Below are 25,992 nucleotides of genomic sequence, written 5' to 3'. Positions count from 1 at the left end.
TGGGTTATTTCCCTCGCCTTCCATTCCCCTGTCACTGTGCCACTATGTGTCATGTACATAATCTTCTATAAATTGCCCCCAGATGCCTTCATAATCCCCCAGCCAATCTCTGGGTTTAAAGACCATCCTTTCACTATTGTGAAACTCTTTCATTTCTTCAATCCACATTTGGTTTATTTTCCCTTCTAGATAGAAGTATCCCAGCAGTTCCCAATTTACACTTTCCACGATTTTCACATGTGGAGCACCCATATAATATGAAAGGGGGAGGGTGCGTTTTCTGGGATAACTTTTTAACGTCCTATCTCTTTACTGAAAATCAGAGAAAGCAGTGTATGTTAAAGGGAACTCACAGTACTGTATATACTCATTCCAACCTCAAATTTGCCATATGTACCACATTTCTTGAAAAAGGATTAGACCAGGGATGAGGAACCAGTGACCACTGGTCAGGATGATGGGAGTTGGAGACCAACAATATCAGGTTGCCCTTCCCTGCATTAGCAGGTTTTCTATCAACCTGGTGGACTCTTAGATGGTAGATTATGGGCAGCTGTGGCCACTTTCCCCCCTCCTTCCTGAAGTGGGGGAAGAATGGATTCACAGCCTAGGCTGTGCCTTGGACCAGGTGCATTATCAGTGCTTCCTCGATATTTTGCATGGGCATGGGTTTTTCCAATCTAACCTGGAATGCTACATTAATAAAATAGTTAATTTCTACCTGCAGAAGGGAAAATGTTTATTATGTGATCATGACACAAAGTGTGGGATAGTTGCATGAAGACCCAAGAGTCCCTGCATTTCTCAAAAGTTGATTATAGAGTCATCATGTTACTGTGGAAGGAGCTGCCTTATGTATTTAGAGTTCACTATAGGAGGTGTGAAATCCCAGACACTTCAGGTGGTGCTGTGAAGCTACATCAGAATATAGGGGTTCATAATTGGCGAGTACATGCAGGTCCTGATATCTACCTGCTTGTTATGTGAAAATTCACTTATCCAAACAAAGAATTATGCCCAAACCTCACTATACATTCTACAGATATCTGAACAGCCTGCATTTCACTCACCTCTTTAATTCTTGTTTGTTTGTGCTTCGCCGGTTGGTGGCAGCCATTTGGGGGCAGAAACCAGGCAAGGAGGGAGGAAGCAAGATCAGAAGAATCAGAGAGCAGGAGAGATTGGACAAATCACGGAGCAGGAGACATCAGACAAATCAGGTTTTTCCTTTGTCTCTCCTTGGCTAATTGGCTGTCACTGTTTCAGGAAGAAACCATTGGAAAAGTGGGGTGATAAATCAGAAAAATCCCGGATTGAAAATGTCCCCATAGAAATCAATGAAAATCCTAGACTCTTTATGTGAACACTTGCCTGATGAACAATTTCCAGGGAACACATTGTGTTTGGTAAGCGGGACCCCTAGCGTGTTCCATTTTTACTTTGTGCTTGTTCTTTGATCTTGTTGTAAACCACCATGAAATCAATTTGGATGAAAGATAGCGTATAAATACCAAGCAGACTAATTTTGTTGTTTGTGCTCAAAGAGAGGCCTTAATTCAGCTGCCTTTACCCTCTTGCCTACTCATGTGGCATGCCGGCCTCGTTGGCTGCCAATTTCTCTGGTAACAGCTTGCAAGGTTTAGAGAGAGTACCTTGCAGATGGCACTGCGCAAGGATCCTAGAGTGGCTCCTTTTCCAGAGCGGCTTTCATTTGCCCAATATGGCAATTGTCACCAAGAAAAAGCTGCTCCAGACCAACACTGTTTTGGAGACATATTTGCAATCAGTGCCTTTTTAGTGATAGATTAGCATATGCTCTTGCAGCTTTAAATCAACAAAGAAACAGAATCCTTGCAGTAGTGGCCCTGGAGTTGAAAGTGCGTCTGTGATCATCCCACACTATATTTCTCCTAGGTCTGCTTGTTCTCCTATCTGGAAAGAATGCATTTGCTAGGAAACCCTTCTCTCTGACACTGCTGCCACCCCCACTGTCATGGTCCGGTTCACGGGCGATTGAAGTCCTGGCAGGGTACGTCAGGACCAGGGGCAAGATGGCGGGGTGGGAGCAGGAACTGGGGTCCAGGAGTCAGGAAGCCAGGAGTCCGAGGGTCAGAGAGCTGGGAGTCAAGAAGCCAGGGGTCCGAGGATCAAGAAGCAAGGAGTCACGTAGTCAGGGGTCCAAGGATCAAGAAGCAAGGAGTCAAGAAGCCGAGGTTCAAGGATCAGGAAGCAAGAAACCAAACATAGCAAGGCAGGAAGCGTTTTGCTGTGGCAAAGAGCTGATGGGAAATGCTGACCTTATATCCCTTCCCAGCTCTTGCCGCCAGGTGCTATGAGTTACCAATTGGTCTCACCTGTGAAGCCATGCCTTGCCTCTTCAGAACAAACTTAGGAAGGCCCCAGTCCTGCAAAGTCCTATTGGTCACAGGGCCTGGCTCCTGCACGCACACCTACACCCACCCCTGGGGAGAGGTCCATAGGCAGCTGCCTTATTCTGAGTAGACCATTGTCCCAGATATCTCAGTATAGTTTTCACCGACCGGCAGCAGCTTTCCAGGGTTTCAGGCAGGCCCTACCTGGCCTTACCTGGAGATATCAGGTATTGAACCTGGGACATCCTGCGTAACACTGAGCTATGGTCACAAGGCAACATCTTTGGGACAAACTTTGCCCGGAGTTTTCTGGTCATAAAACTCCCTGCCAGAAAGAGTGACTTCACCTTGCCTCAGGACAAGGTTGGAGAGCCGCCACGGGAGTCTAGGCAGTGCCAGAGAGTGAACTCATTGAATATTTCTGCATCTCTCTGGATCTCTCAGGTATCTGAAGAAGTGTGCATGCACACGAAAGCTCATACCAAGAACTAACTTAGTTGGTCTTTAAGGTGCTACTGGAAGGAATTTTTTTTGTTTTGTCTCTGGAGAGAGACAGCTTGGGCTATTTTGCGGCGGCAGCTCCACGAATGTACCCAGACTTCCTTCTCCCTTTCTGTGCAGGAAACACGTTCTTACTTCTGGTTCCGTTTACACAAATAGAAGTAAACACCCACCAATTTGAGACTTTGGCTCGTCTCCTTTTTGGATGTGGAGCCAGGTGTCTGCTATATTAGGATTGGGCTAATATTCTGTGCTTGGATGTCCCAAGTCAAGCCCAAGTTAGGTCAAGCAGCCATTCCCTCTCGTGTCAAGAACGCACTGGGCTACTGGATCAAGACATGTGCTTGATGCTGGTAGCGTTGCTCATCTGCGTGTCCAATAGCCAGGGAAGGCTTTCCAACCGAAGGCTCTATTTCATAGCAGATCTGTTGTCTCAGCTTTGGGAACAAAGCGTTTGGGCACGCTGGTGGGTACAAAGAGTTCCTTGCTTTGCGCTCAGCATGCCAGCAAGCCTTTCCACTCTGATCAAGCTGGACACAAACCAGAAGCCTCTTTTAAAATAATGAAAATTAAATTTCCATCTGCTTTCTCTGCTTCTGTCAGTCTGTAAAGTAGGTAAGAGAGCTGATAACTGTGTAAGGGTGGATCCACACCACACATTCAAAAGCACACCCAATGCACATTTAAAGCACATGGTGACTTCCTGGGAATGTCCCCCCCCCCCCCGCTCACAAAGCTAAAACTTGTTGTTGTTTAGTTGTGTCCGACTCTTCGTGACCCCATGGACCAAACCAGCACCCTTAACAAACTACAGTTCCCACAGAGTTCAGGGAAAGGCTGTAGCTCAGTGGCAAAGCATCGGCTTGGCGTGCAGAAGGTTCCAATTTTCTTTTTCTTTTCTTTTTTAATTTTTAATAAGTTTTTATTGTTAAAATAGTTCATCATTAATACACATATACAAGCATACAAACATACATTTCATACAATCCTTAAAAGTGTTCAAACATACTTACACTCAATCCCACAAATAGAAGGTTCCAATTTTCAATCCTGGCATCTCCAAGGAGGGCAGGGAGAGAACCCCGTCTGGAATCCTGGACATCCTTGGCCTATCAGTGTAGACCAGCGGTTCTCAACCTGTGGGTCCCCAGATGTTGTTGGACTACAACTCCCATCATCCCTGAGCTCTGGCCTTGCTAGCTAGGGGTGATGGGAGTTGTAGTTCAACAACATCTGGGGACCTACAGGTTGGGAAAGCCTGGTGCAGAGAGTACTGTGCTGGATGAACCAATCACCTGACTCAATATAAAGGCAGCTTCCTATGTTCACTGGATTCTTTGGGGGAAGTTGTGTGCTTTTAAGTGTGTGGTGCAGATGTCAGGGAAGATAACTTGGCAGGGAAGGACTAACAGCCACCAGCCCTGCTCCAGTTTATCCCCCTCCTATGCTGCCGTTACCAGTAAGGGTTGTCCGCTCATCAGACTCCAAGGCATCCTCCTCTTAGACCAATCTCCTCCTCCTAAATGATTGCCCCTTCTTTATTCTTTTAACAACTCTGGGTTAGATAGTTAGATACTGACGGGTCCAAGGTCACTGAGGTTGCTTTTATGCTAGAGCCCTTGGGGGAAGAGAAGAACCTAGGAAGCCCCGATGAATCAGAGCAAAGGCCTATCAAGCATCCTGCTCTGACAGATGCCAACTAGATGCCTATCAGAAGCTCACAGGCAGGATAGGAGTGCAACAGCACTCTCCCATTCATGAGCCCCACAACCGGCATTCAGAGGCATCCTTGCTCTGACACTGGATGCAACATACAGCCATCATGACTCGCAGCCATTGGTAGTCATCTCCATGGATTGGTCTAATTCCATTTTAAATCATTATTATTATTATTATTATTATTATTATTATTATTGCTACTATTATTAATGCTGGCTATAGTAATTTCTGCTACTGCTATTAATGCTCTTGTTGATAATAACGATGGTAATAATAATAATTAATAAATTGCATGCTACCGTTTGCACACCAAAGGAAAACGATGCAATTTCCCCAGAGTACCTTGCAGTGCTCTAATAACAGCAGTGGCTTGAATTCAGAGTTTGATCTTCTTCACACATGCCGTATGTGCTCTTCTGCCCTGTTATTCGCACAGTGGGAACTAGTACAGGAGCATTTGTGCGTTGGGGTGGGGAGGCTCCTTCCAAGACTCCAATTGGCGGTACTTTCCTTCGGCTGCAAACACCCCCGCACTAGGATGCAACAGCCGAGGAGGAGGAGGCGGAATCAGGAAAGGAAACAGCATAGCCAAAGGGAAGTGCTTCCATTTGCCAAGTTTCTCATTCATGTTCTTCCTTCTGTGGGGCACCTGCCATCATGCAGTTCCCTACTCTGCCTTCTGAGCTGCGGCAGACCCATGAATAAGGTTCACTAGCAGAGCAATCCTGAGGTTGGATTCCTGGCTGCGATGGGGATGCAGGCAAAAGGCACAGGAACAGAAACTTTACACCGTGCCAATGTAGTGATAACAGTGGCACTGACAGCAGGCTGTGCTGGCCAAATGCCGATGTTAGGCAGCGTTGATGGCATGGAGAGGAGCACAACTTAATTGCTTTTGCCATGCATGTTTTCATCATACATGCTGTCTGGGTTGGCAACATGCATGCACACGCTGTGTTGCGCATCTCTCAGCATTGTGGACAAGAGTCACCCGTGTGTATTTATGCAAGACTTGCGGTGCCTATATGTTCTTATTGCGAAAGCTGCATGTATCCTATTGTGTTTGCAGTTATTTATTTATTGACTATTACTCTTTTTAGAGCACCCTTCACCCCAGAAGATTCCATCATGTGCATGATTTGCATGCAAGCCCTATATGTTGAGGAGCATGTTATCATCATTTATGAAAGACACCAATCAAAGTATTTTTTTTATCAGAATTGCAAGGCAGAATCATGGGGAAAGGATACTTGGGACACAACATACAACAATAGATCTGGACTGCTTTGTAGATTGAAGCTTCCCATTAAAAATATAGCCCTTAAACGAGTTATAGATATAGCTGTTTTGGATAGTGTTTGTTTTGTCATCCTCAGTCATTTTCTCCCAGATAGCTTTGGGATCCAGCCAACTGAAGGATGAATGAGTTGAATTAATTGTCGAAAGGGAGCACTCCAAAATGCTGATGTCACTTTCGTAGATGCAACAATCCTGCTTTTATCTTTGGGGGCAGGGTGTGGAAGGATGTCAGCTATTAGAGAGCAAAAGAGGGAAATCAGAGAAAATTGGATGGCTGCAAAAAACAGAGAAACATGTTGTCCATGACGGTTTATAAAGAACATCCTCTCGCCTTATATAATCTGCCAGATGTTGTTAAATTGATTGGAAGAATAAACACCCTCCGACTAGTTCATGAGTCAAGAGATGCAACCATGATTGAAAAAGATCACTTGGCTCTGATGGTGACAGCATTTGGTAGGTCACTGGATACAAGTGACTCAAAGAGATCACGGGGACTAGGAATAAAATGTATAAACAGTTGTGATCTCCCCCACTTCACTTTATTTATTTTTTCCCATATTTTCTAAAACAACCATTAAAATAATTGTATGCAGTGCATCAGACTAAAATGCAAGATGAAAATAAAAATATATATACAAACAAAGCAAAGATAGATTCCTGAATCAGTATTATCTGTACCATTAATCCAGTTGCTTGGCCCAGAGTCTGTGTCAGAGCTGGGTCATCACTCCTAAAACCCCACATGGTTTAGAACCTAAATACCTCTTAGGTCACCTTCTCCTGCATCAATTTGGCTAGTCCACTGAGATCACCACCCTGTGGTCTTTCTCAGGATGCCTGGGGTTGGGTGATAACAAGAGAAACTTTTCAGCGTTAGCGCCTTGCTTTTGAAATGTCCTCCCTAAGGAGGCTTGTCTGGTACCCTCATTGCTTTCATTTAGCTGTCAAGCAAAAACATTACTTTTCTCAGGCTTTTAAGAACCAATAATGCAAATGTTTTTTTTATTTTGTGTTAAAATAAATTTGAATTATTTTTAAAGCCTGAGAATTTCTGCATGGTGGAGAAACTGCCACCCTGTGAGGCGAGTAGCATTTCTTCCTTTTTCCTGCCGCAGTCAGGTTTTCAAAAATACAGTACAGTGGTACCTCAGGTTACATACGCTTCAGGTTACATGCGCTTCAGGTTACAGACTCCGCTAACCCAGAAATATTACCTCAGGTTAAGAACTTTGCTTCAGGATGAGAAGAGAAATTGCATGATGGCGGTGCAGCAGCAGCAGGAGGCCCCGTTAGCTAAAGTGGTGCTTCAGGTTAAGAACAGACCTCCAGAACAAATTAAGTACTTAACCTGTGGTACCACTGTATGTCCCTCCCACTAACTGCAACGGGGGGGGGGACTATGTCAGCTCCAGGGCTGGTGTAGCTCTTGCAGTTGGTCTGGGGAACAAGGATGCGTAGATTTCTGTGAGTCATCGCCTTCCCCAACGTGCCCTTGGAACACACCACTTCAGGTTCCATCATGGGCAGTGTTTCTACCTACAGAACAGCAGTGGAGCTTGCTGCCACCACACCAGGGCATTCCTGACATTCCTCCTTTGCACTGAGATCTCCCTCTGCTCATTCATGGAGGAGGTGGCTATCCATGCTTACTAGCTATGATGGTTATCCTCTGCCTCCACAGTTGGAGGCAGGAATGCTTCTTGAATACCAGTTGCAGGAAGCCCAAGAGGGGAGAAGGCTCTTATGCTCATGTCCTGCTTGCAGGTTTCCCATAGGCATCTGGGTATCTGTGAGAGCAGGAAGCTGGACTTGCTGGACCATTGGCATGAACTTACATGCTCCTCCTATGTGAGGGAGACCTGTAGGATCCAATGAACCCAATGCCACCCTTCCAGAGAGTTTAGGATTGCTCTCTTAGACCAGGCATCCCCAAACTCGGCCCTCCAGTTGTTTTGGGACTACAATTCACATCATCCCTGACCACTGGTCCTGTTAGGTGGGGATGATGGGAGTTGTAGTCCCAAAACAGCTGGAGGGCCGAGTTTGGGGATGCCTGTCTTAGACAGATAGCTGAGTGGAAATTGTTTTCTCTCACAAAGGAAACGTGCAGAAAAATCTATCCTCAACCTCCCGCCCCGCCCCCCATCTGTATATGCATAAACATGGGGCACTGAGAGCAATTAATTACACAATGGTGGAAATCCCGTAGTTACTTCAGTTTATTTTATTCAGCTAGGAAAAATGTACAGGCCACAGCAGAGGTACACAGGAAATGTTTACATTGGTTTTCCCCAAAACACTTGTGTACATTGTAAAGGCTTCTATGGGGTGTGCAAATCTGTGCTGAAGAAGAGGCGAATCTCTAATATAGCAAAGCGCCCTTACTGTTTATTAGTGTAAAGGAAACTGCAGTCTAACAACAATAGGCCCCATGCTGTTCTGAACAAAGCTGCTTGCATTCGATTTTTATATTTTTGCACTGGCTTCCTTTAGGAAGTTATTGAGAGCAGTTTGTATATAGCACATAATGGCCTTCTTCCAATGAGTGCAACAGGTAAATGAGAAAAATATATTTTGCAGATGATTTTGCAAAGGAAACGGGAAACCTCAAAAGCCCGGAAAGCTGAAGATGCTTTTAATATGGATTTGAGTTTTGATACATGAAATGTTTCCTATCTTCAGAATATTCTATATTCTATATTCATAGATAGATTAATTGCTTGTGAAAAAAACAGGATCATTAAGAGAGAGAAAAACATTTGAGAAAGAATATACGCCATCTAAGCAACTCTTTGTACATGATTAGTTTCGGTTATGGAAATGTGCACTCATAGAGGGTCTTGGTTTTTTTGTCTCATCTATGACTTTCCTATGTTGTACACAAAGGATGCCGTTTGGGAACCCAAGCTTGGCTGCTATTGTTTGGTTCCAATTAAAATTCAGTGTATTAAACACAGTTGAGTACATCCATGCATTCATGACACACCATCATCTCCCCTTGAAAGGTCAAATCAAAAGTGTCTCGCAAAGATTCATTAAGATTCAATGTTATTATACTGGAGCTCCATATGATTTTGGATGAATGGGTAACAAAGGCTCATCAGAAACACACCCATAAATACATTTATTGAAACCGACCCACTGGGGACTTTATAGATTCACATGCTCACATGCCTCTGCAGTGTGGGACTAGATATGAATTAAAACCAGTTACCTTCCTAGGGAACATATTCCTAGGAAACACAAATGGCTTAAAGCATGCTTACTCAAAAAAATAAGTCCTTCCATGCGCAATGAAATTTACTCCCTAGCAAGTTGTGCTTAGGACTGTAGCCCTAGAACAATGAATCACATATGAGTGACTCTACACAACTCAATCCTTATTTCGGACATTGTGACATACCGGTATATTGCGATGTTTCGCTGGCGATATATCATGATGTTGAAAACCAGATATCACCCTAGTCCTAGTCACTGGGTGACTTAGGGGCAGTCTATATTGTTCAGCCTAGTCTACCTCACAGGGTCACTGTGAGGATTAATGGGAGTAGAGGAGAACCATTTACACTAGTTCCTGCTCCACGGGCAGCATCAGCTTTTGGGATGTCAACTGATAAGGGATCAATCAATGTGTACCCCTGGGGGAACCAGCACACCATTAACATAATGTATACAGTGGTACCTCGGGTTACATATGCTTCAGGTTACATATGCTTCAGGTTACAGACTCCGCTAACCCAGAAGTATTACCTCGGGTTAAGAACTTTGCTTCAGGATGAGAACAGAAATTGTGCTCTAGCGGCGCGGCAGCAGCAGGAGGCCCCATTAGCTAAAGTGGTGCTTCAGGTTAAGAACAGTTTCAGGTTAAGAATGGACCTCTGGAACGAATTACGGTAAGTACTTAACCCGAGGTACCACTGTTTTTGATGTTTTTGATGTATGATTCAAGAATCTTGTTATACCGCAAAACAGAACCTTACTGACAACAAAACTCAAGATACAGTAAATGAGCCAAGCTACCTTTTATAGGTTTGCCCAGGGCAACTGCGTGTGGCCATGATGAACAGACGGATTAATTTAGAGCACGATTATTATATAGTCTGCACTTTTGCATGCCACTGTAAGCCTCCTGAAAGCCAGTGTGGCATAGTGGTTAGAGTGTTGTCCTAAGACCTAGGAGACCAGGGTTCAAATCCCCACTCAGCCTCTAAGTTTGCTGGGTGAGTCTGAGGCCAGTACATTCTCCCTGAGCCTTAGCTACTTCACAAGGTTCTTGTGAGGATAATGGGGAACATTTTTCAGCCTACTAGGGGCCTTATTCCCTTTTGGGGGAACCTTTCAAGGTCCACATGCTTGTGATGGGTGGAGCCAGAAGCCGAACTGAACGGAGCAACAAACGTGCATTTTACTTCTGTAGAGCAGACTAGTTCTTTATGCACACTCACACTCCCCCCTTGTTTTCCATCCAGGCAAACATGAAGCATTATCAGAGTTCAAGGGCACATTCCAGGCAGGCGAAAACATTTGGGTGCAAAGAAGTGCTAATACATTTGCAAAGCTAAGCAGGGTCAGGCATGGCTCCAAACTGGATGGGAGACGGCGTGTTGAGATTCCTGTGTTGTATGGGGTTGGACTAGATGACCCTCGGGGTACCTTCCAACTCTATAATTCTATGATTCTAAGAGCTAGTGAGGGGGGTGAACTGCGGAAAGAGGGTGTGGCTTGCAGAAAGTCCCAAGGAGCCGACAAAGGTGTCTGGGGCTATGCTTGGTCCCAGGGCCTGCAGTTCCCCATCTCTGAGGTACACTAAGCTTCTTCAAGAAAGCTTTAAAAGAAGGGCTCAGAAGAAGGCACAGATAGGTTACTGGAGAGATCTGGAAGCAACAAGATGCACAACTGAGAGGCACAAAGCTACGGATCCTTGCAGAATGGCTTTGTGACTAGCGCAGCTGCCCTCACTATGTTCACAAAGAAGATTGGAGCAAGGTAAGGGACAAGCAAGCCAACAAATAAATGCCATCTCACTTACTATCTCATAGTAACTAATTATAGTCCTAACTAATTATAATGAATTAACTAATTAGTTGCTAGCTTATAACACTAAATTATATGTATATATAAAAAGATCATGACTTCTCGGTCTTTGCCTTGTCCAAGTTCTGCTACAAAGGAGATGAGGGTGGCAAAGGCTCCCCCCCCCCCTTAGAAAGAAGGGGCCACTTTTTAGTCCAGGCTGAATGGGACGGATGTCTTCAGGAGATGCTTCAAGGGGACTGTCAGTTTTCCAGTTCAGGCCAGCCGGTTATTCCTTAGACTCTGTATTTGGCTTTGCCATGGTTATTGATAACACATATGTGCTGAAACGAAAAGTTTTAACATCACAACCCACAAAGTCAACCAACAGCGTTTATGGAGGAGCCACATTCTGCACTCTGGTTGCTCCAGTGTGCTGTGTCGAGTGACAGAAATAAATCACATTCTCCCACTGACAGAAATAACGCTGCAAGTATGAGTGCTGGAAAAGGTGTTTATCTTATGTAATGGATATTTCCATTCTCCTCAGAGCTGCGTGAAGAGGAGAGGGTGAGCCCAAGGCTTCCCGCAGCTAAACTATGGTTTAGCATTATTCGTGAAGCAAACTATTGTACATGAAGGCAGGCAGGAGAAGGATTAAAAAGCACCATGCGCTGCAGAAGTAGGGTACAAATTTTTACTGTTAGCCACAGAAGAGGAAACCCAGTTCTAGTTTGGCTGGGTTCGAAAGTCATAGTTTATAAAACTGTTTGTTTTTGTCAGGAGGCAAAGAGCGGGAGACACTTACATTTAGATCTCTGAAGTACTCATTGTAGTCTAAAGCATAGCCCACCACAAATAAATTTGGAATTTCAAATCCATAATCTGGAAGAGAGAGAGGGCAAAATGTCTGTATTGTTAAAAATGCAAACCCTGACACTTCCTTTATGTAATAGTTCACTGACCTGGAAATTGTATACAAGAGCCAAATCCCAGTGACTGTGAGTTTGGGGCTCTGAGATGGGAACACTTTACTGAAGCTGAATCAGAGCTGTCTAGATGTACCCAATTAGGCTATATAAAGGACCACAATTCTGTATAAAAGGAATCCTGTTAGCTAATATTGAGGGGGCAAAGAAATATAGAGCTTGCTAACTACAGCTCTTACCCAAACAGAAATGTGTCCCCAGGGAAGTTAACTCCCAAATGATTTTTCTGACAGCTTCAAGGAACAATCTGCAGTTGTCTGCAGCTGGGATACAGTTGGACAACGTAGGACTTTGAAGCCACAGTGTGTTGTATCTTGGCCAACAGACATGCTAAGGGCATTTTTAAAAAAAATAGATTTATATACTGTCCTTCATTATAAGATCTCAGATCTCAGAATAAAATGCAGGGTGTTGCAAGGAACACCCGCTGGGCAGCTTTTAAACTTATCTGAAGCTGGTGTTAAACTGCCACAATTTAACCCCAAACACTCTTGGAAACAGAAATGTTGTGAAGGTTTCTTTCTCAGCCTATAAGCAGAGTTGCAAGGTCAAGCTTGTGATTCTTGACAGTGGCACAACTCTGAAATCGGTTTTAAAAGGTGGTCATTTCCCACGCCGTCTCTCATACATGTCTACAATGAAATAGGGACAGTGGAGGGGAAGCTTTTGTCCCTCCACCCCCCAATTGATAGTTCTGATCAAGATGGCACTTCCATTGTTTAGACGCTATTCCTAGCATCACTTTTGAACAACACCCCAAGGACCGGGTGTGTTACGTCTTGCCTATTTAATGAAAACAGGAACAATGGAACATTTTAGCTACTTCACAATCAGGAAGCAAAGAAAATCCACAGGAGAGCACTTACAGTCCGGTCTGTATCCATTAGGCTGAGATGTTCTTTTCACCAGCAAACTATCATTAAATAAATAACAAAAATGTGTGTGTTTTTTTATTGTAAACATTTTTAAAATGGGTTTGTTCACATAACTCCTAAACATTTTGGCTTGGTTGGATGTATTCTTCTGTCCCCGTCTCTCATTTCCTTAAAGCCTGTACAACTTGCAACCTGCTAAGCCTGGTGCCCCTCTAAAATGTTGTTGGACACCAACTCCCAACAGCCTTAGTCAGCCTTGGCCAATGGACAAGGATGATGGGAGTTGTAGTCTAACAACATCTGGAGGGTACCATGTCCTAACATTAAGCTGAACCACAGCCCAACAGCCATATATTATGGCCTCCCAGGTCAGATAATTGTCCATCAAGCTCAATATTATCCACTATTTTGATTATGGTCCTTGCTCAAGAACCAACCCCATTCCCTGTTTTGACACTCCAAAGACAGGTAGCAAAAACAAGAGATACATTGAGCCTCTGATGGGTAACCATGCATGGCTGGTGAGTTCTGTTTAGCTTGGCAAACTCCCCACCTCACGCCAATTTCAGCAGAAGAGTAAATGAGTGCACTTCCCCTCCATCGGAGATGTCTGAAGACTCATCAAGGGCAAACCCAAAAGGATTTCCTTTCTCTTTCCCTTAGCAGCTGAGTCAGCTGCCTCTGCCATCCTCCCATAGATAAAGAGACAAGCTTCTGAGCAGTGGCCTGCACAGTAGCCTCTACATGCTGTTGGGACTACCATTCCCATCATTCCCAACCACTGGCTGTGCTGGCTGTGGTTGATGGGACTAGTAGTCCAAAACATCTGGAGGGCATCATGCTATCAAAGGCTGCTCCACCCAGAGATGTGGTCCCTCCCAAATACTACACTTACCTTGCCACCTTGACCATCTTGGGTTTGCATTTTTCAATTTTGCTGAGCAGAGCTCTCATCGTTCTTCCAGTTCCAATGATATCCTTTGGAAAGCATAGAAGCATAGAGCTGTAGAGTTGGAAGGGACCCCTGAGAGTCATCTAGTCTAACCCCCTGCAAATGAAGGAATCCTGCCCACAGCCCCTGAGTGGGCTCGAACCACCATCCTTCTGGTTAACAGCCAGACGCACAGACCCATTGCACCACAGGAGCACGAAAGGTAAAAGGAGGCTGGTGTGTGTGTGTGTGTGTGTGTGTGTGTGTGTGTGTGTGTGGAGTTAGGGCATTTATTTATTTATTTATAAAAAATATTTATATGCTGTTTACTCATATAAAATATCAAGGTGGTACACAACAATATGTGCAAGTATAATAAAACACCATTAAAGATAATGCAAAATAATTTTCACAGGAAGTTGACAGTGTAGTAAGAAGGAAGAAAGTTTAAACCAGCTAAGCCTTTGTAAGATGGAGGACAACTTAAAGTCTTCCGAATGATCTCAGTGCTCAAGCTGGGATATAAGCCTTAAGGCATCCTGGACCCAAGTTTTTCAGGGTCTTCGTATATTATTAACACAAGAGCCTTGAAACTGACCTGGTTAGCTAATAGCAGAAAAGTTCTGCAACATCAACACCATTTTATTATTTTAATTTCTGGGGGGAGAAGGGGGGAATTAGCCTCTTTTGGGTCTTTTTCATAGTCCAAAAAAAAAAAAAAAAAAGTTGTCACAGCCTTTAGCTAAACGGCTTTCGAAAAGCACTAGCAAGGTTTTTGTTGACTTCACGGGATTCTTTGTATATCTGCACCTACATACATTAAGTGGTACAAGACATACTGTACCCAAAAGGACCACCCCCCATTTTAGTCAATCCAAATAGATGAACTTACCTCCACAATTAATACATTCTGAAACACAAACAAACAAGGGGGAGAAAAAGAAATTTGGTTAGGCAGGAGAACAAAGTGAATCGACAGCAAACCACTAGCAGAACGGGAGTCCATGTTCTCTGGGTCTTCTCCAGGAGGAGGAAAAGGGAGATCTGATGATGGAGAGCTGCAAGGGTGGCCCCAGCTAAGCCAACCAACCAAGTACTGGGAGCAAGGAGAGTCCCTGTCCCCAGCAGACAGCAAGGGGACGCTCCCTGCTTCTGGCCTATACCTGCAGCGCTGACCCAGTTCTATCTTTCTTGCAGTGAGAGTTGACATAGTCTCCTACCAGGGAAGGGGAGAGGAAAGAAAATGGGAATAGTTTCATTCCCACCAGCACAGCACACACACTCTGTATGGAGAACGTTGAAGGCCCAACCCCTGGCCTCTCCAGCTAAGAAACAACGTAGCTGGGAAAGCTCCACGGCTGGAAACCTTAGAGCTGTGTCATGAAAGAGCAGCCAACACGTAGGGCTAGGTAGACCAATAGCTCAGTTCAGTATAACTGTTTCATATATAGGTCTGCCAACTGGCAAGCATTAAGAACGATGGTCTGGCAAGTGTGTGTGTGTTATTTACAGGGATTGGCAGGGGGTGAGAAACCTGTGGCCAACCAGATATTATTGGACTTCAACTCCCCTCCTTCCTGGCCATTGGCCATGCTGACTGGGGCTGATGGGAACTGGAGTTCAACAACATCAGGAGGGCCACAGGTCCATCATCTCTGCCAGCAGGAAGATACACAGCTTTTAGGCAGGGCTCTGCTCCCTGAACCGCCAAATTCTTCTAGACTCTGTCTACGTTCCTGCTCCAATGTAAGCTACCAGGTTCTTGCACATTGTATTTTTGGACTGACAGGCTTTTCCCAACGAGGTCCACCTGAGATCTTTCACTTTCCTCGGGAAGTTTTCAATAATTTTCAGGGTGCCAGAACACAAGTACTGCTGAACCTGCTGTTATGCTGAGTCTCCATTCGCCTCTTCATCTTCTCAGCCCTTCTCTCATGTAATCTTGGCGGTAAGTCCTAGAAGATCTGCTCCCAGCCTTGCAGGCTTTTCCCATCTGGCTTAGGAGGGTGGGGCCCGGACTGACTCCAGCTGCAGAAGCTGAGACTGCTGAACAGACTCTTGGGTTGAGGAATTGTTTAGAGGTTTGGGGGAGGGGGTGCTGTTATTGATATTATTTTTTTGATGCCTTTATTTTAATCTTATTATGATTTATGTGGAAATTGTTCAATTTGGTTGTGAACTTTTTGAGGTTTCATTTATTGCTTATTAGTAATTTTGTTATGCTTGTAATGATGTACGTTTTTTCATGTTGTAAGCAAGCTTGAACTATGGAAAGGTTGCATACAAATAAAATTAGGTATGTATGTATGCCTGGACTTCTGATCTAACTTTGCACACCTAAACTCTCTTAAAGGAAATGCCTCATCTACAACAGTTCAGTTTTATTTCTGTACTTGCCAAAGGCCAGAGCAGGAATGCAAAAATACAATACATTAAGCAATTAATAACGGAACCTGTTATCTTGCAAGTGTTTTACAATGGACAAGAGACAAGCCAACTCAAAATAGCATCACGAGATTTAGATAATGCTAAGGCATAAGTTGCTGAGCAGAGTAATATTCTTGACATCTGTTTGCTAACCCCCCAAAAATCTATCTTTTGAAGGTCTGGCCACTATTTCCTTACTTGACAGCAGCTGGGGAAGAATTTTGTTTCTTATTTGATATGAGAACTGGGCAATTGAAAAGAGAATATACAAAATCCTCAAGATCCTGATGTACTCTGATTGACAATAGGCTTGTATTAGTCTTGCTAGTATGTCTCCAAGCAACTAGCTTCAGAACCTAACTGTGTACTTGAGATCTCCCAAATCCTACTTAAGCAATATTGAATAAATATTTAAATGCATTACTACTGCCTTGGATGAGTGGGCAAAGTTAAGTCTTTGCTATTGCAAATTCTTAGGTGAACCATTTTCATCCCAATGTCTGCAGTTTTCTGAATCCTCCCTGTTTTACTTCTGTGGCTCTCCAGATGTTGGGCCGACAACCTCAACTACCCCTGACCACGGGCTCTGCTGGCTGATGGGAGTTGGTGCCCAACATCTGGAGGCTCCAGGTTACCCACCCCTGCTTGACCCACTCTATATCTCAAATTCAACAGCCCTATAACGTAAGCCAGCAATACCACCTCTATATTACTGGTGGGGGTTTAAGAATGGCTCGTCAATGCGTTCTTCAAATGGTGCAAGCCCCTAAGCTTCTCAAGGCCAGGTAGTATGAGACATCCCTGGAAAGGAAGACCTCACATCACGAACAGTCCCAATGAAACCAGCACACACTTGCAGTGTATGGCATCAGATAATGTAAATTGTGACCTTGGAATGGCACAGTCCAACTTTCCATCGCTAACAGCCAGGAACCATCAGCACAAGGGTTATTTTGGTGGATCATCATCTTATCTATCATGCAATATGGAAGTCTTCAATTAACTACAGCTTCATCTCAATATGGTTTCCAGCTCCATAACAAACCAGATTTTCATTCTGATGTTATTTAGATCCTTGCTAGTTTTAAACCTGATAATCCTGAAAATGGGAAACTATGGCTAACTCCTCCCTGGTTTAACTGCAGCATCCCAGGAAAGGCAGAAGGGTCTGTGATCATACGTACAAGTTTATTCAATTCAGTATCTTGGCTCGTTAAACCGAGATAGGATCATCTAAATTAGGTCATTACCTTCCAAACCTGTTTACATGCTACTGATGTGACTTACACGGTGAAATGTGACCTGTAATTAGCTGCAAATACTCAAGCCATGAGATAATAATACTGCAATATTAGCAAATGGGGGAGGATAAGCTAATGAAATATTTCTAAAGAGAAACAAAAAACTGTAGAGTTGGAAAGGACCACAAGGGTAGAGGCATTAATACATAGCAGTGAATACTTCAGAAGTGGTTTTCTGTCTTCCAGATGGCCAGACATATATTTTCTATTCGCTTCAAGCTTCTTTCCACAGGAAATCAACCTGCAGCCAATGACAGGCTCATGTGCAGCTGGTGATAATTCTTCTGCCATGTTGATAAACTAGAACTCTATTTCGGTAGTCCTGTAATAAATCTAATAACATGGCGCGTCCACGCTGTAAAGTTACACAATCTTAACTCGCCTGCCTTAACAGGTTTTACAGCAGATCGCTGCTGTTGACTTTGGTGAAAGAATTATATCCAAAGTCCTCTTCTCAACTCCACCCTGATGCCTGGCGTAGGCACCACTTGTTGGGACTCCTTGGGCTCCAAATGCCAGAAATCCTTGCAAAAGGAGGCTGGAAGGTCCTGCTCTTGGCCAAGCTTACAAGCAGTTCCTTGCTGGAGCACAGGAAAATGGTCTGATTCAGACATAACAACAAGCCATGGTTTGGTACGGCAAGAACAAGAAGTGCAAGGTAAAGCCTCTGGCTGCAACTTGTAACATGAAGGGCTGCCTTCTTCCATACAAGCCGCCTTGGATGTTGAGAAGCAGCAGCTTGTGGGGAGCGGGCAGCTGTAATGCTGGTTCTCCAGAAAGTGGATCACTGATGCTTACCAGGAGGGAGAGAGAGAAGGGTGAGGCATCAGAGAGATCAGGGCAGTACAAATTGAATTATTCTGCAGAGGTCCTTTTCTCTGTCCCAACAACTTCTGATGCATGTTTGGTGGGAACTCGAGAAAGCGCCTTCTTAGTAGCTGCAAACCAACACTTTAGGAGACCAGGCTTTGTAATCATGAAGAGTGAACACCAACCATCTCTGTGTTAATCATTATATGGTATTAATTGTGCCCGCATCTGAACCTTACAAATCTAGTTTTGCATTTACCTAGAGGGGTGTTACTCTAATACTGCTTCATGAACAGCAAATCTGCTTGTGCTAGATTTGTGCCTGTTAAATGTAACTGGTTGCAACTTCTTTTCCCCTAAAGCATTCAATATTTGCACAATAGACAGAAATCTCTTTTCTACTGTGGCATCTCTACCCTCGGAAAAGATGCACCCATTGAATTTTTATCTACCATTAAACTGTTAAATGTGCAGGGTGCTGGTGGGCAAAAAGTGGTAGTCCTACCTATATCTGAGAAGGCTATGTTGTTGAGGCTATAAGATATATCCAAGAAGGCTGTGATGTTGAAGCTGGGGGCTAGCAAAATGAGAATATTTCCCTTTCTATAAGGACAATGAAGGAGCAGAACTGACTTATTCATAATACAATACCAAGGCAATGGAACTGGAGTTGTTGCAGTTCCCGACATCCAAACTGTGGCCAGGGATCAGGCAGTTCAGCCATAACCATTTAATGGAGGATATACTTTCAATGAGATTAATATATATATGTTTATAAAGTAATCAAGAGTGGCACCATGGAAAATATACTGGCTTTGCTCCAGCCGAAGTTAGTTGCACTTTTCCCAATGAAATCTATCTGCAAACTTCAGTAGGACCCAAGTGTGACTAACTTAAGTCAGGATTGATCATAACATGTACAACTGTAAACATGTACAACCACAGGCTCTCAAAGCCAATTTTATATACATAAATTAATCTGTGATGTGACAGCAGTATGTTTTGGGGAAATGATTATGGAGGTTATCAGTATAATATTTAAGCTGCAACGTACACCTAAATCTTCCTTATATTGACTTTAATTACACTGAAAGCAAATCACCAATAAGGTTTCATGCAGCAGCACCTTATCAGTGAACATCAGCAAAATAGTCTGAAACTGAACACAGATAAAAGGGCAGTGAATAGCTGGATAACGTTTGAGATTTGATAGCTTTTGTGTAATCAGCCGTGTACCAAAAACCAGGCTCAAAATAAAGCTTTGGAACTATGAGTCTGGTAATGAGCAATATAACCAACTTACTGAATACAACCAAAATGGTTTTTGCCAAATGGATTTCATTTACAATTGTGTGGGGTGTCTTCACAGTTTCTGGTCTTGCCTCTGCATTTTATTTTTGCTGTTCATGTTCAAGCCAGGCATTTTGTTTAATCATTCCAGAGCCATTCAGATAATTCCATGTTCGTTTTTACAAAAATCTGTGCACCATGTTGTGTTGGGAGGTGGCTGGTGTTTTTTTAAATCGCAGAATCAAGAGACCAGGTGCAAGCCATGCCACCTCCTCGCTCACAGCTCATCCTCGCACTGCAGTGCTACTAATAAACGAAAATGAGTCAGCAGATGAATCAACAGAGTGGGATGATACAGTCAAACACACACCAAAACTCACATCAGATATGGCTAGTTATATAAATCAGAAGATTTCACTTGATTGAATCTTCACAAATTGCAGTTCCGGAAAGGTTTTAGTGGGGTGGAAAGTTTCTAATAGTAGGTGGAGTTCAGCATTGGAACAAAGAGCTACTCTGCATCACCTGCAGGTCCTACAGAGGTTAAAGGTAAAGGTAAAGATACCCCTGCCCGTACGGGCCAGTCTTGACAGACTCTAGGGTTGTGCGCCCATCTCACTCAAGAGGCCGGGGGCCAGCGCTGTCCGGAGACACTTCCGGGTCACGTGGCCAGCGTGACATCGCTGCTCTGGCAAGCCAGAGCCGCACATGGATAACGCCGTTTACCTTCCCGCTAGTAAGCGGTCCCTATTTATCTACTTGCACCCGGGGGTGCTTTCGAACTGCTAGGTTGGCAGGCGCTGGGACCGAGCAGCGGGAGCGCACCCCGCCGCGGGGATTCGAACCGCCGACCTTTCGATCGGCAAGCCCTAGGCGCTCAGGCTTTTACCCACAGCGCCACCCATGTCCCTGATGTTGCTACAGATGTTGCTGGACCCCAATTCCTGTCATCCCTGACAACTGGCCATGCTGGCTGGGCTGCTGGGAGTTGCAGTCTAATAACACCTGGAGGGTTCCCTACCTCATTCTACCCTTAGGCAGAATGGGGCAATTGTCTCAGGTGGCAGATGCTGAGAGCTGCCCTGACCTCTCCCTGCAAGCTAGCAGGTGCAGTGGTGGATCTGTCCCGTCACCAAAATTGAAGTAAAATTCAGCTGCCTGTTTCTTTGGCTTCCCTGTACGTGTGGATGGCCACCCTGCCCTTGGCCTCGGGTGGCAGAATGTCTTGGGCTGCACCTGAGTACCAACTGAACATCTTTTGGGACTGGGATATCTGAAGGTCTGACTTCGTCTCCCATACAATTCTACTCTCTTTCTGAGATCATCTTCAGAAGCCCTCTATTGTATCCCAGCAGCCCCTGAAATACACTTCATTGGGACCCGTGACAGGTCCTTTTCTGTGGCCGCTCCTAGGCTGCTGACCTCTCTCCCCAAGTAGGTGTGCTTTGCCCTCTCCTTAAATCGCTTCCAGAAGCTAGTAAAAGATTCCTTTTGGTTTGTAAGGTATATTAGTTTTTATGTGCATCTGGTTTTTTTTCTTTTTAAACAACCTTTGCTGCTGCTAGTGTATTGCTTTTTTTTTTTTTACTGTTGTCTTAGCGTTTTGATGTTTTTAGCTTGCTAATTTATGGTGTGAGCTTTGAGTTGCCTTGAGCGAGCACAGATGGGAGATAACGGTTTCAAATAAAAGAACAGGAGATTTGCTGCACAGTACTATACACCCATTTGCCTGGGGCAAGCCCTATTGGACTCTGTGGCAGTTACTTCAGAGTAGACATGGTTACATTTGCACGGTGAGGCTGCAATCCTGCACACGCATATCAAAGAGTAAGCTCTGTTGAATATAGGCGACTTCTAAGTAAACAAAGGAACATTGGAAGATGCCTTATACTGGGTCAGACCATTGGGTCCATGGAGATCAGTACTGTCTGCATCGATTGGCAGTGGCTCTCAATAATTTCACACTGGGTACTCTCGCAGTTCTACCTGGCGATGCCAGGATTGAACCAAAGACCTTGGCCATCCTCTGCTGCTAAGACACAGCCCTTCACACAAAGAACAGCACTCATGTATTCTGTATGTTCTACAACTGTGAGCTAAGGGTCCTGCTAGCGCTGCTTTAATGGTGTGTAGTAAATATCAGATTAAGCTGTTTCCCCCCAACCCCTCATGCCACTCTCTTAGGTATGGCAGAGTTCAATTTGCAATAAACCCCCCACCACCAACCCTATATTTATCTCCTAATTCAAGAACATATGTCTATGCAGCCTAGATTGGTAAGAAGGATTAAAAAAGAGATAGAGAAAGAAATCTGAATCAGAACATCCAGCTCCATTGTGACAGCTCCAATAAGATCAGTAACCTTCATGCTGCTAATGATGAACAGAAGGCAGATGCTCCATGATGAAAGATGATACATGTGGGCCCTGCTGGCTACACCTCAAATTGATTCTCCCTTTTCCCAGTAGCATCCCTTTTTTTCCTTTTTCTTTTTTGGTTCTGCTTCAGAAGGTGTTGAGTCATCTCATCTGCTGCAGAAAATGTAACAATGCTAATTATATCTGCTGAGGGTGGGCAGGTACTTGTCAGCTGCATGACAATAAGAGAGCCAGGCAAGGTGGGCTTTCGAGAGGTGGAAGAATTCCGTCAGGAAACAGATTCCCTGCAATCAGAGCAGCCAGATGAAGCTGCCAACTTTCTCTCTCCTGGGCAATTGCACAGGGAAGTGAGGTTTATTTTATTTTTTTACAGACCCTTCCTAAAATCTGACATGCCTAATGGTGTCCTTCTCGTGCTCTTTGTTTGGGCACAGACTGGGCTCTTTTCTCCCCAAATAAGAACCATGTTTGCAGGCACTATTGTCATGGACTGGTTGGATGCAGAGGAATGGTAGGAGGAACAAGCTGGGGAACCACCAAGGGAAGAAGGCTCAGATCCCGAGGAGGAGTGGTGGGAGAACAATGAGAGGAGACTGGGAAGAGGAGGAGTCAGAAGATGAGGAGGGAACAGGGCTCAGTGAGCTGGCAGAGTCTGTGGCAGAGAGCAGTCCAGGATCAGCGGCAGAAGCTGAAGCAGGAGGGTGGGAGGAGAGAGGCCAAGAGGCAGAGATGAGTCAGGTTGGTGAAGAGTCATGGGTGTCTCCCTCTCCTACTGCAACAAGCTCCCCTCCCCGCTTGTCTCCCAGAATCAGAAGAGGCATGAAAAGGGCAGAGGAGAGGTTGGTGACATGCAGACACACTCTCTGGTTGCTTGGAAAAAAGCAATAGATTGCTGGTGAGGAACAGCACTTAGGCAGCTGCAGGGAGGTGAAGACCTTCAGTCTCAGCAACTGCTTCATGCGAGCAAGACCTACCAGAGATGAGTTGCTGGGCTCATTAGGCCTGACACTCCTGTTTCTGCTAATGAAGCGTTAACTCCAACTTGCACAGTGTGATTTACTGCTGGCTCACTCCAGACAACTAAACTGCATAGGTGGTTTTCATAGTTTAAAGGTTCACACTCCCTAAGTAGGATTCTCAAAAGGAGTCTGAATCCCTGGGTTCATATCAAATATTGGGAAAGCAGACAACTGGCTATCTGGCCAGGAACTGGCTGGGAGGAACTAGGATCCAGGATAGCTTGAGTCACTGACTAACCTTTGGAGGGGGTATTGTATATAAATGATGGCTGCAGATCTGGCACAGGAGGCCAGGAGCTCAAGCTAAAAGCTCTGCAAGTTGGAGTTCTGAGGCAGGGGTGGGGAACCTGTGGCCTTCCAGATGTTGTTGGGCTCCAAATTTAATCCCTAACCAATCCCTGGCTAGGGTTGTAAATTAAGAGTCCAACTATTTCTAGAGGGCCAGAAATTTCTGGAGGGCCAAAAAATCCCTGTGGCTGCCCTAAGGTTCACAGGGTGCTGGACTCCCAATTCCCATCAGTCCCAGCCGGCATGGCCAGCAGTCATGGATGATGGGAGTTGTAGTCTAGCAACATCTGGAAGGCCGCAGCTTTCCCACTGCCACTCTTGCTGAGAATATTTCTTGCTGAGACTTTACTAATGCTAAATCTACATGTCAAGTAGTTTCACGCACATAAAAAGTGTGTTTTCTATGACTGTGCTCTACACAGGACATGTTTTTCCTTCATCAAATATAGCCACAAAGGGGCTGGGAGGCTGACTCAGCAAATAACACCTTCAGGGACAAATAACAGTGTTGGGGAGACAATTTAATGCAAGTACATGGCATGAGAGGAAAGAACTAAAGCAGATCCCAGGGGATGCTTCTGTTAAAAAATGTGCTATCTCCTAAGTGTGGTAGCTGAAACATACTACTAACCTAACTGTAGTTTGACCTCCAGCTTGGGCAGGTAGTTACAGGTGAGGGGAACCTGTGACCTTTTGGATGTTGTCGGACTCCAACTTCAACCAACGCCACCCAGCATGGTCAGTGGTCAGGGATCATAGGAACTGCAGTCCATCCCTATCTTTCATATTTGTATATCCCACTGTTGTTTGAGGGCATTTGGCTGGCACACTAGGAATGCCCCAGGGGGTCTCTTTCTCCACACTGTGGCAGTATACTTTTGAAGTCTTGTTGACACCGAAGCTTTCTCGCTAACTGCTGACAACAAAACCCAGCAGGGTCCTTTTTTTTGTACCAAGTAGATCTTCAAAATTAACCTTTCAGGCACAAAACACCATAGAGGTAGTTAATATTTAGCTCCATGCAGCTTTTGATTCCTTAATATATCTCAAAAGTTGGCTTAAAGCCTCTTTTTAGAAAATGGGGGAAAAAGGAAAGGTTTTCTGAAAAAGGATATTAAGCTTTATCTAATCCTGTCAGCTGGCATTATTCAAGTCATCTGTAAGCAAGGATGAAAATAAACACGTCGAGTTTATGAACCGCGTTCTGTTTGTGGCAGATTTTCAAAGGTTGCTCAATGTTGAACAACGAGGATATTTATAATAAACCTGGTACATTTACATAATCTTTGTAAGGAACACACGTAATGTCCTTAGTAAGACTGGTAGGCAGATGTGATGGGGGACTGGTGAGAACCTGCTAATTCAGCCTTGCAAGAAATTGCAACCTATGCTCTGTTTGCCAGCACTGCTAATGAACATATGAAGCAAGTTTATAAAATGGGGGGTGGTTCACCTGTGGACCTCTAAATGTCAATCCTTGACTACTGGCTACACTGGCTGAGGATGATGGGAATTCATCAACATCTGGAGACCACAGGTTAGCCACCCCTGGGCCAAATGGAGAGAACTGCTGTGGGTGTAGATTGCATAACAAGCTACAGCTGCTGAAATTCCCCTCTTTTAGATCCAGAAAGCCTTGCCTCTTTTAACACTCAACACTGCAAATCTAATCACTGGTTCTGGTACTAACATACTAATCATGTAACAACTGACATAATACTGATGCGCAATAATTCTCACAAACCATTTCTTATACCACCCAGCAACATATAAAAGAAAATCAGTTTGAGTTGCATTTCGCTATTTTAGACAGTACTGGCGACAATGGATGGCAGATACCGTATTTTTCGCCCTATAGGACGCACTTTTCCCCCTCCAAAAATGAAGGGGAAATGTGTGTGCGTCCTATGGGGCGAATGCAGGCTTTCGCTGAAGCCTGGAGAGCGAGAGTGGTCAGTGCGCACCGACCCCTCTTGCTCTCCAGGCTTCGCGGACCTCTCCGCAAGCAGCGGGAGCCCATCGCTGGGCTCCCGCCGCTTGCGGAGAATTGCCTGCATGCTGAAGCCTGCGCGCGCTGAGCTCAGCGCGTCCAGGCTTTGTGGACCTCTCCGCAAGCAGCGGGAGCCCGTCGCTGGGCTCCCGCTGCTTGCGGAGAGTTGCCTGCATGCTGAAGCCTGCGTGCGCTGAGCTCAGCGCGTCCAGGCTTCACGGACCTCTCCGCAAGCAGCGGGAGCCCGTCGCTGGGCTCCCATGGCTTGCAGAGAGCTACCTGTTTGGGGGCTGGGGTCGGGGGAAGCTCGGGCTTCCCCTTCCCCTGCCCCGCGCCTGGGGGAAAAATAATTCCCCCCCTTTATTTCCCCCCCTAAAAACTAGGTGCGCCTTATGGGATGGTACGTCCTATAGGGTGAAAAATACGGTAGCTTTTGTTAAATAAATCATGAAGTTATCATGCAGTTCCTTCAATAAGAGAAAAAGACACTGAGATTTTGGTAATAGGACAATTTATTAAAATGTAATTGATTAATCTGTTAAAAGCCAGATGATTAATTAACTAAAAGTCTTTAATCAGTTACCAGTCCTACTATTAACACAAGAGTAATTTCACTTGGAGTGTGAATTAATTTTAGTGGTTTCCTGCCCAAATTCATCCCGAGGCTTGCCGTTTTGATCACTTTCCCACACAGACCATCTGCCTAATGAAATAAAGTCATCCTTCCTCCTCAAGTGATTCAGCGTATAACTAGGCCTGGATTAAAAGAGTCTTGTCCTTGAACAAA

The 25,992-nt window shown here is 44.7% G+C and overlaps 1 protein-coding gene and 1 non-coding gene across 7 annotated transcripts in view; both read right to left on the bottom strand.

Moving 5' to 3' along the window:
- Positions 1–5,789: 5,789 nt before the first annotated feature.
- The window catches only part of PRTFDC1 (phosphoribosyl transferase domain containing 1), a 50,467-nt gene continuing 30,264 nt past the window's right edge, over positions 5,790–25,992 (bottom strand). The window contains exons 5-10 of one of the 6 annotated variants that reach the window (XR_003709052.2): positions 14,595–14,612; positions 13,667–13,749; positions 12,763–12,809; positions 11,716–11,792; positions 6,573–6,731; positions 5,790–6,123 (exon numbers count right to left, since the gene is read on the bottom strand). Coding sequence is in view for 3 of the 6 variants with exons in the window: in XM_028749800.2 (XP_028605633.2) it covers positions 6,061–6,123; positions 11,716–11,792; positions 12,763–12,809; positions 13,667–13,749; positions 14,595–14,612 (288 nt within the window). In the remaining 3 variants the exon portion in view is untranslated. Of the gene's footprint in view, positions 6,166–6,572; positions 6,732–8,103; positions 11,252–11,715; positions 11,793–12,762; positions 12,810–13,666; positions 13,750–14,594; positions 14,613–25,992 lie in introns of those variants that run through there. The other 5 variants (XR_003709053.2, XR_003709051.2, XM_028749802.2 and 2 more) reach the window with 5 other exon arrangements.
- On the bottom strand, positions 13,845–13,918 carry TRNAN-GUU (transfer RNA asparagine (anticodon GUU)). Its single transcript has one exon. It is a non-coding gene; the product is annotated as a tRNA-Asn (tRNA).

Source organism: Podarcis muralis, chromosome 12 (genome assembly GCF_964188315.1).
Source record: "Podarcis muralis chromosome 12, rPodMur119.hap1.1, whole genome shotgun sequence".
Taxonomy (NCBI): Eukaryota; Metazoa; Chordata; class Lepidosauria; order Squamata; family Lacertidae; genus Podarcis; species Podarcis muralis.
This window is presented reverse-complemented; position numbering and strand designations above follow the sequence as displayed.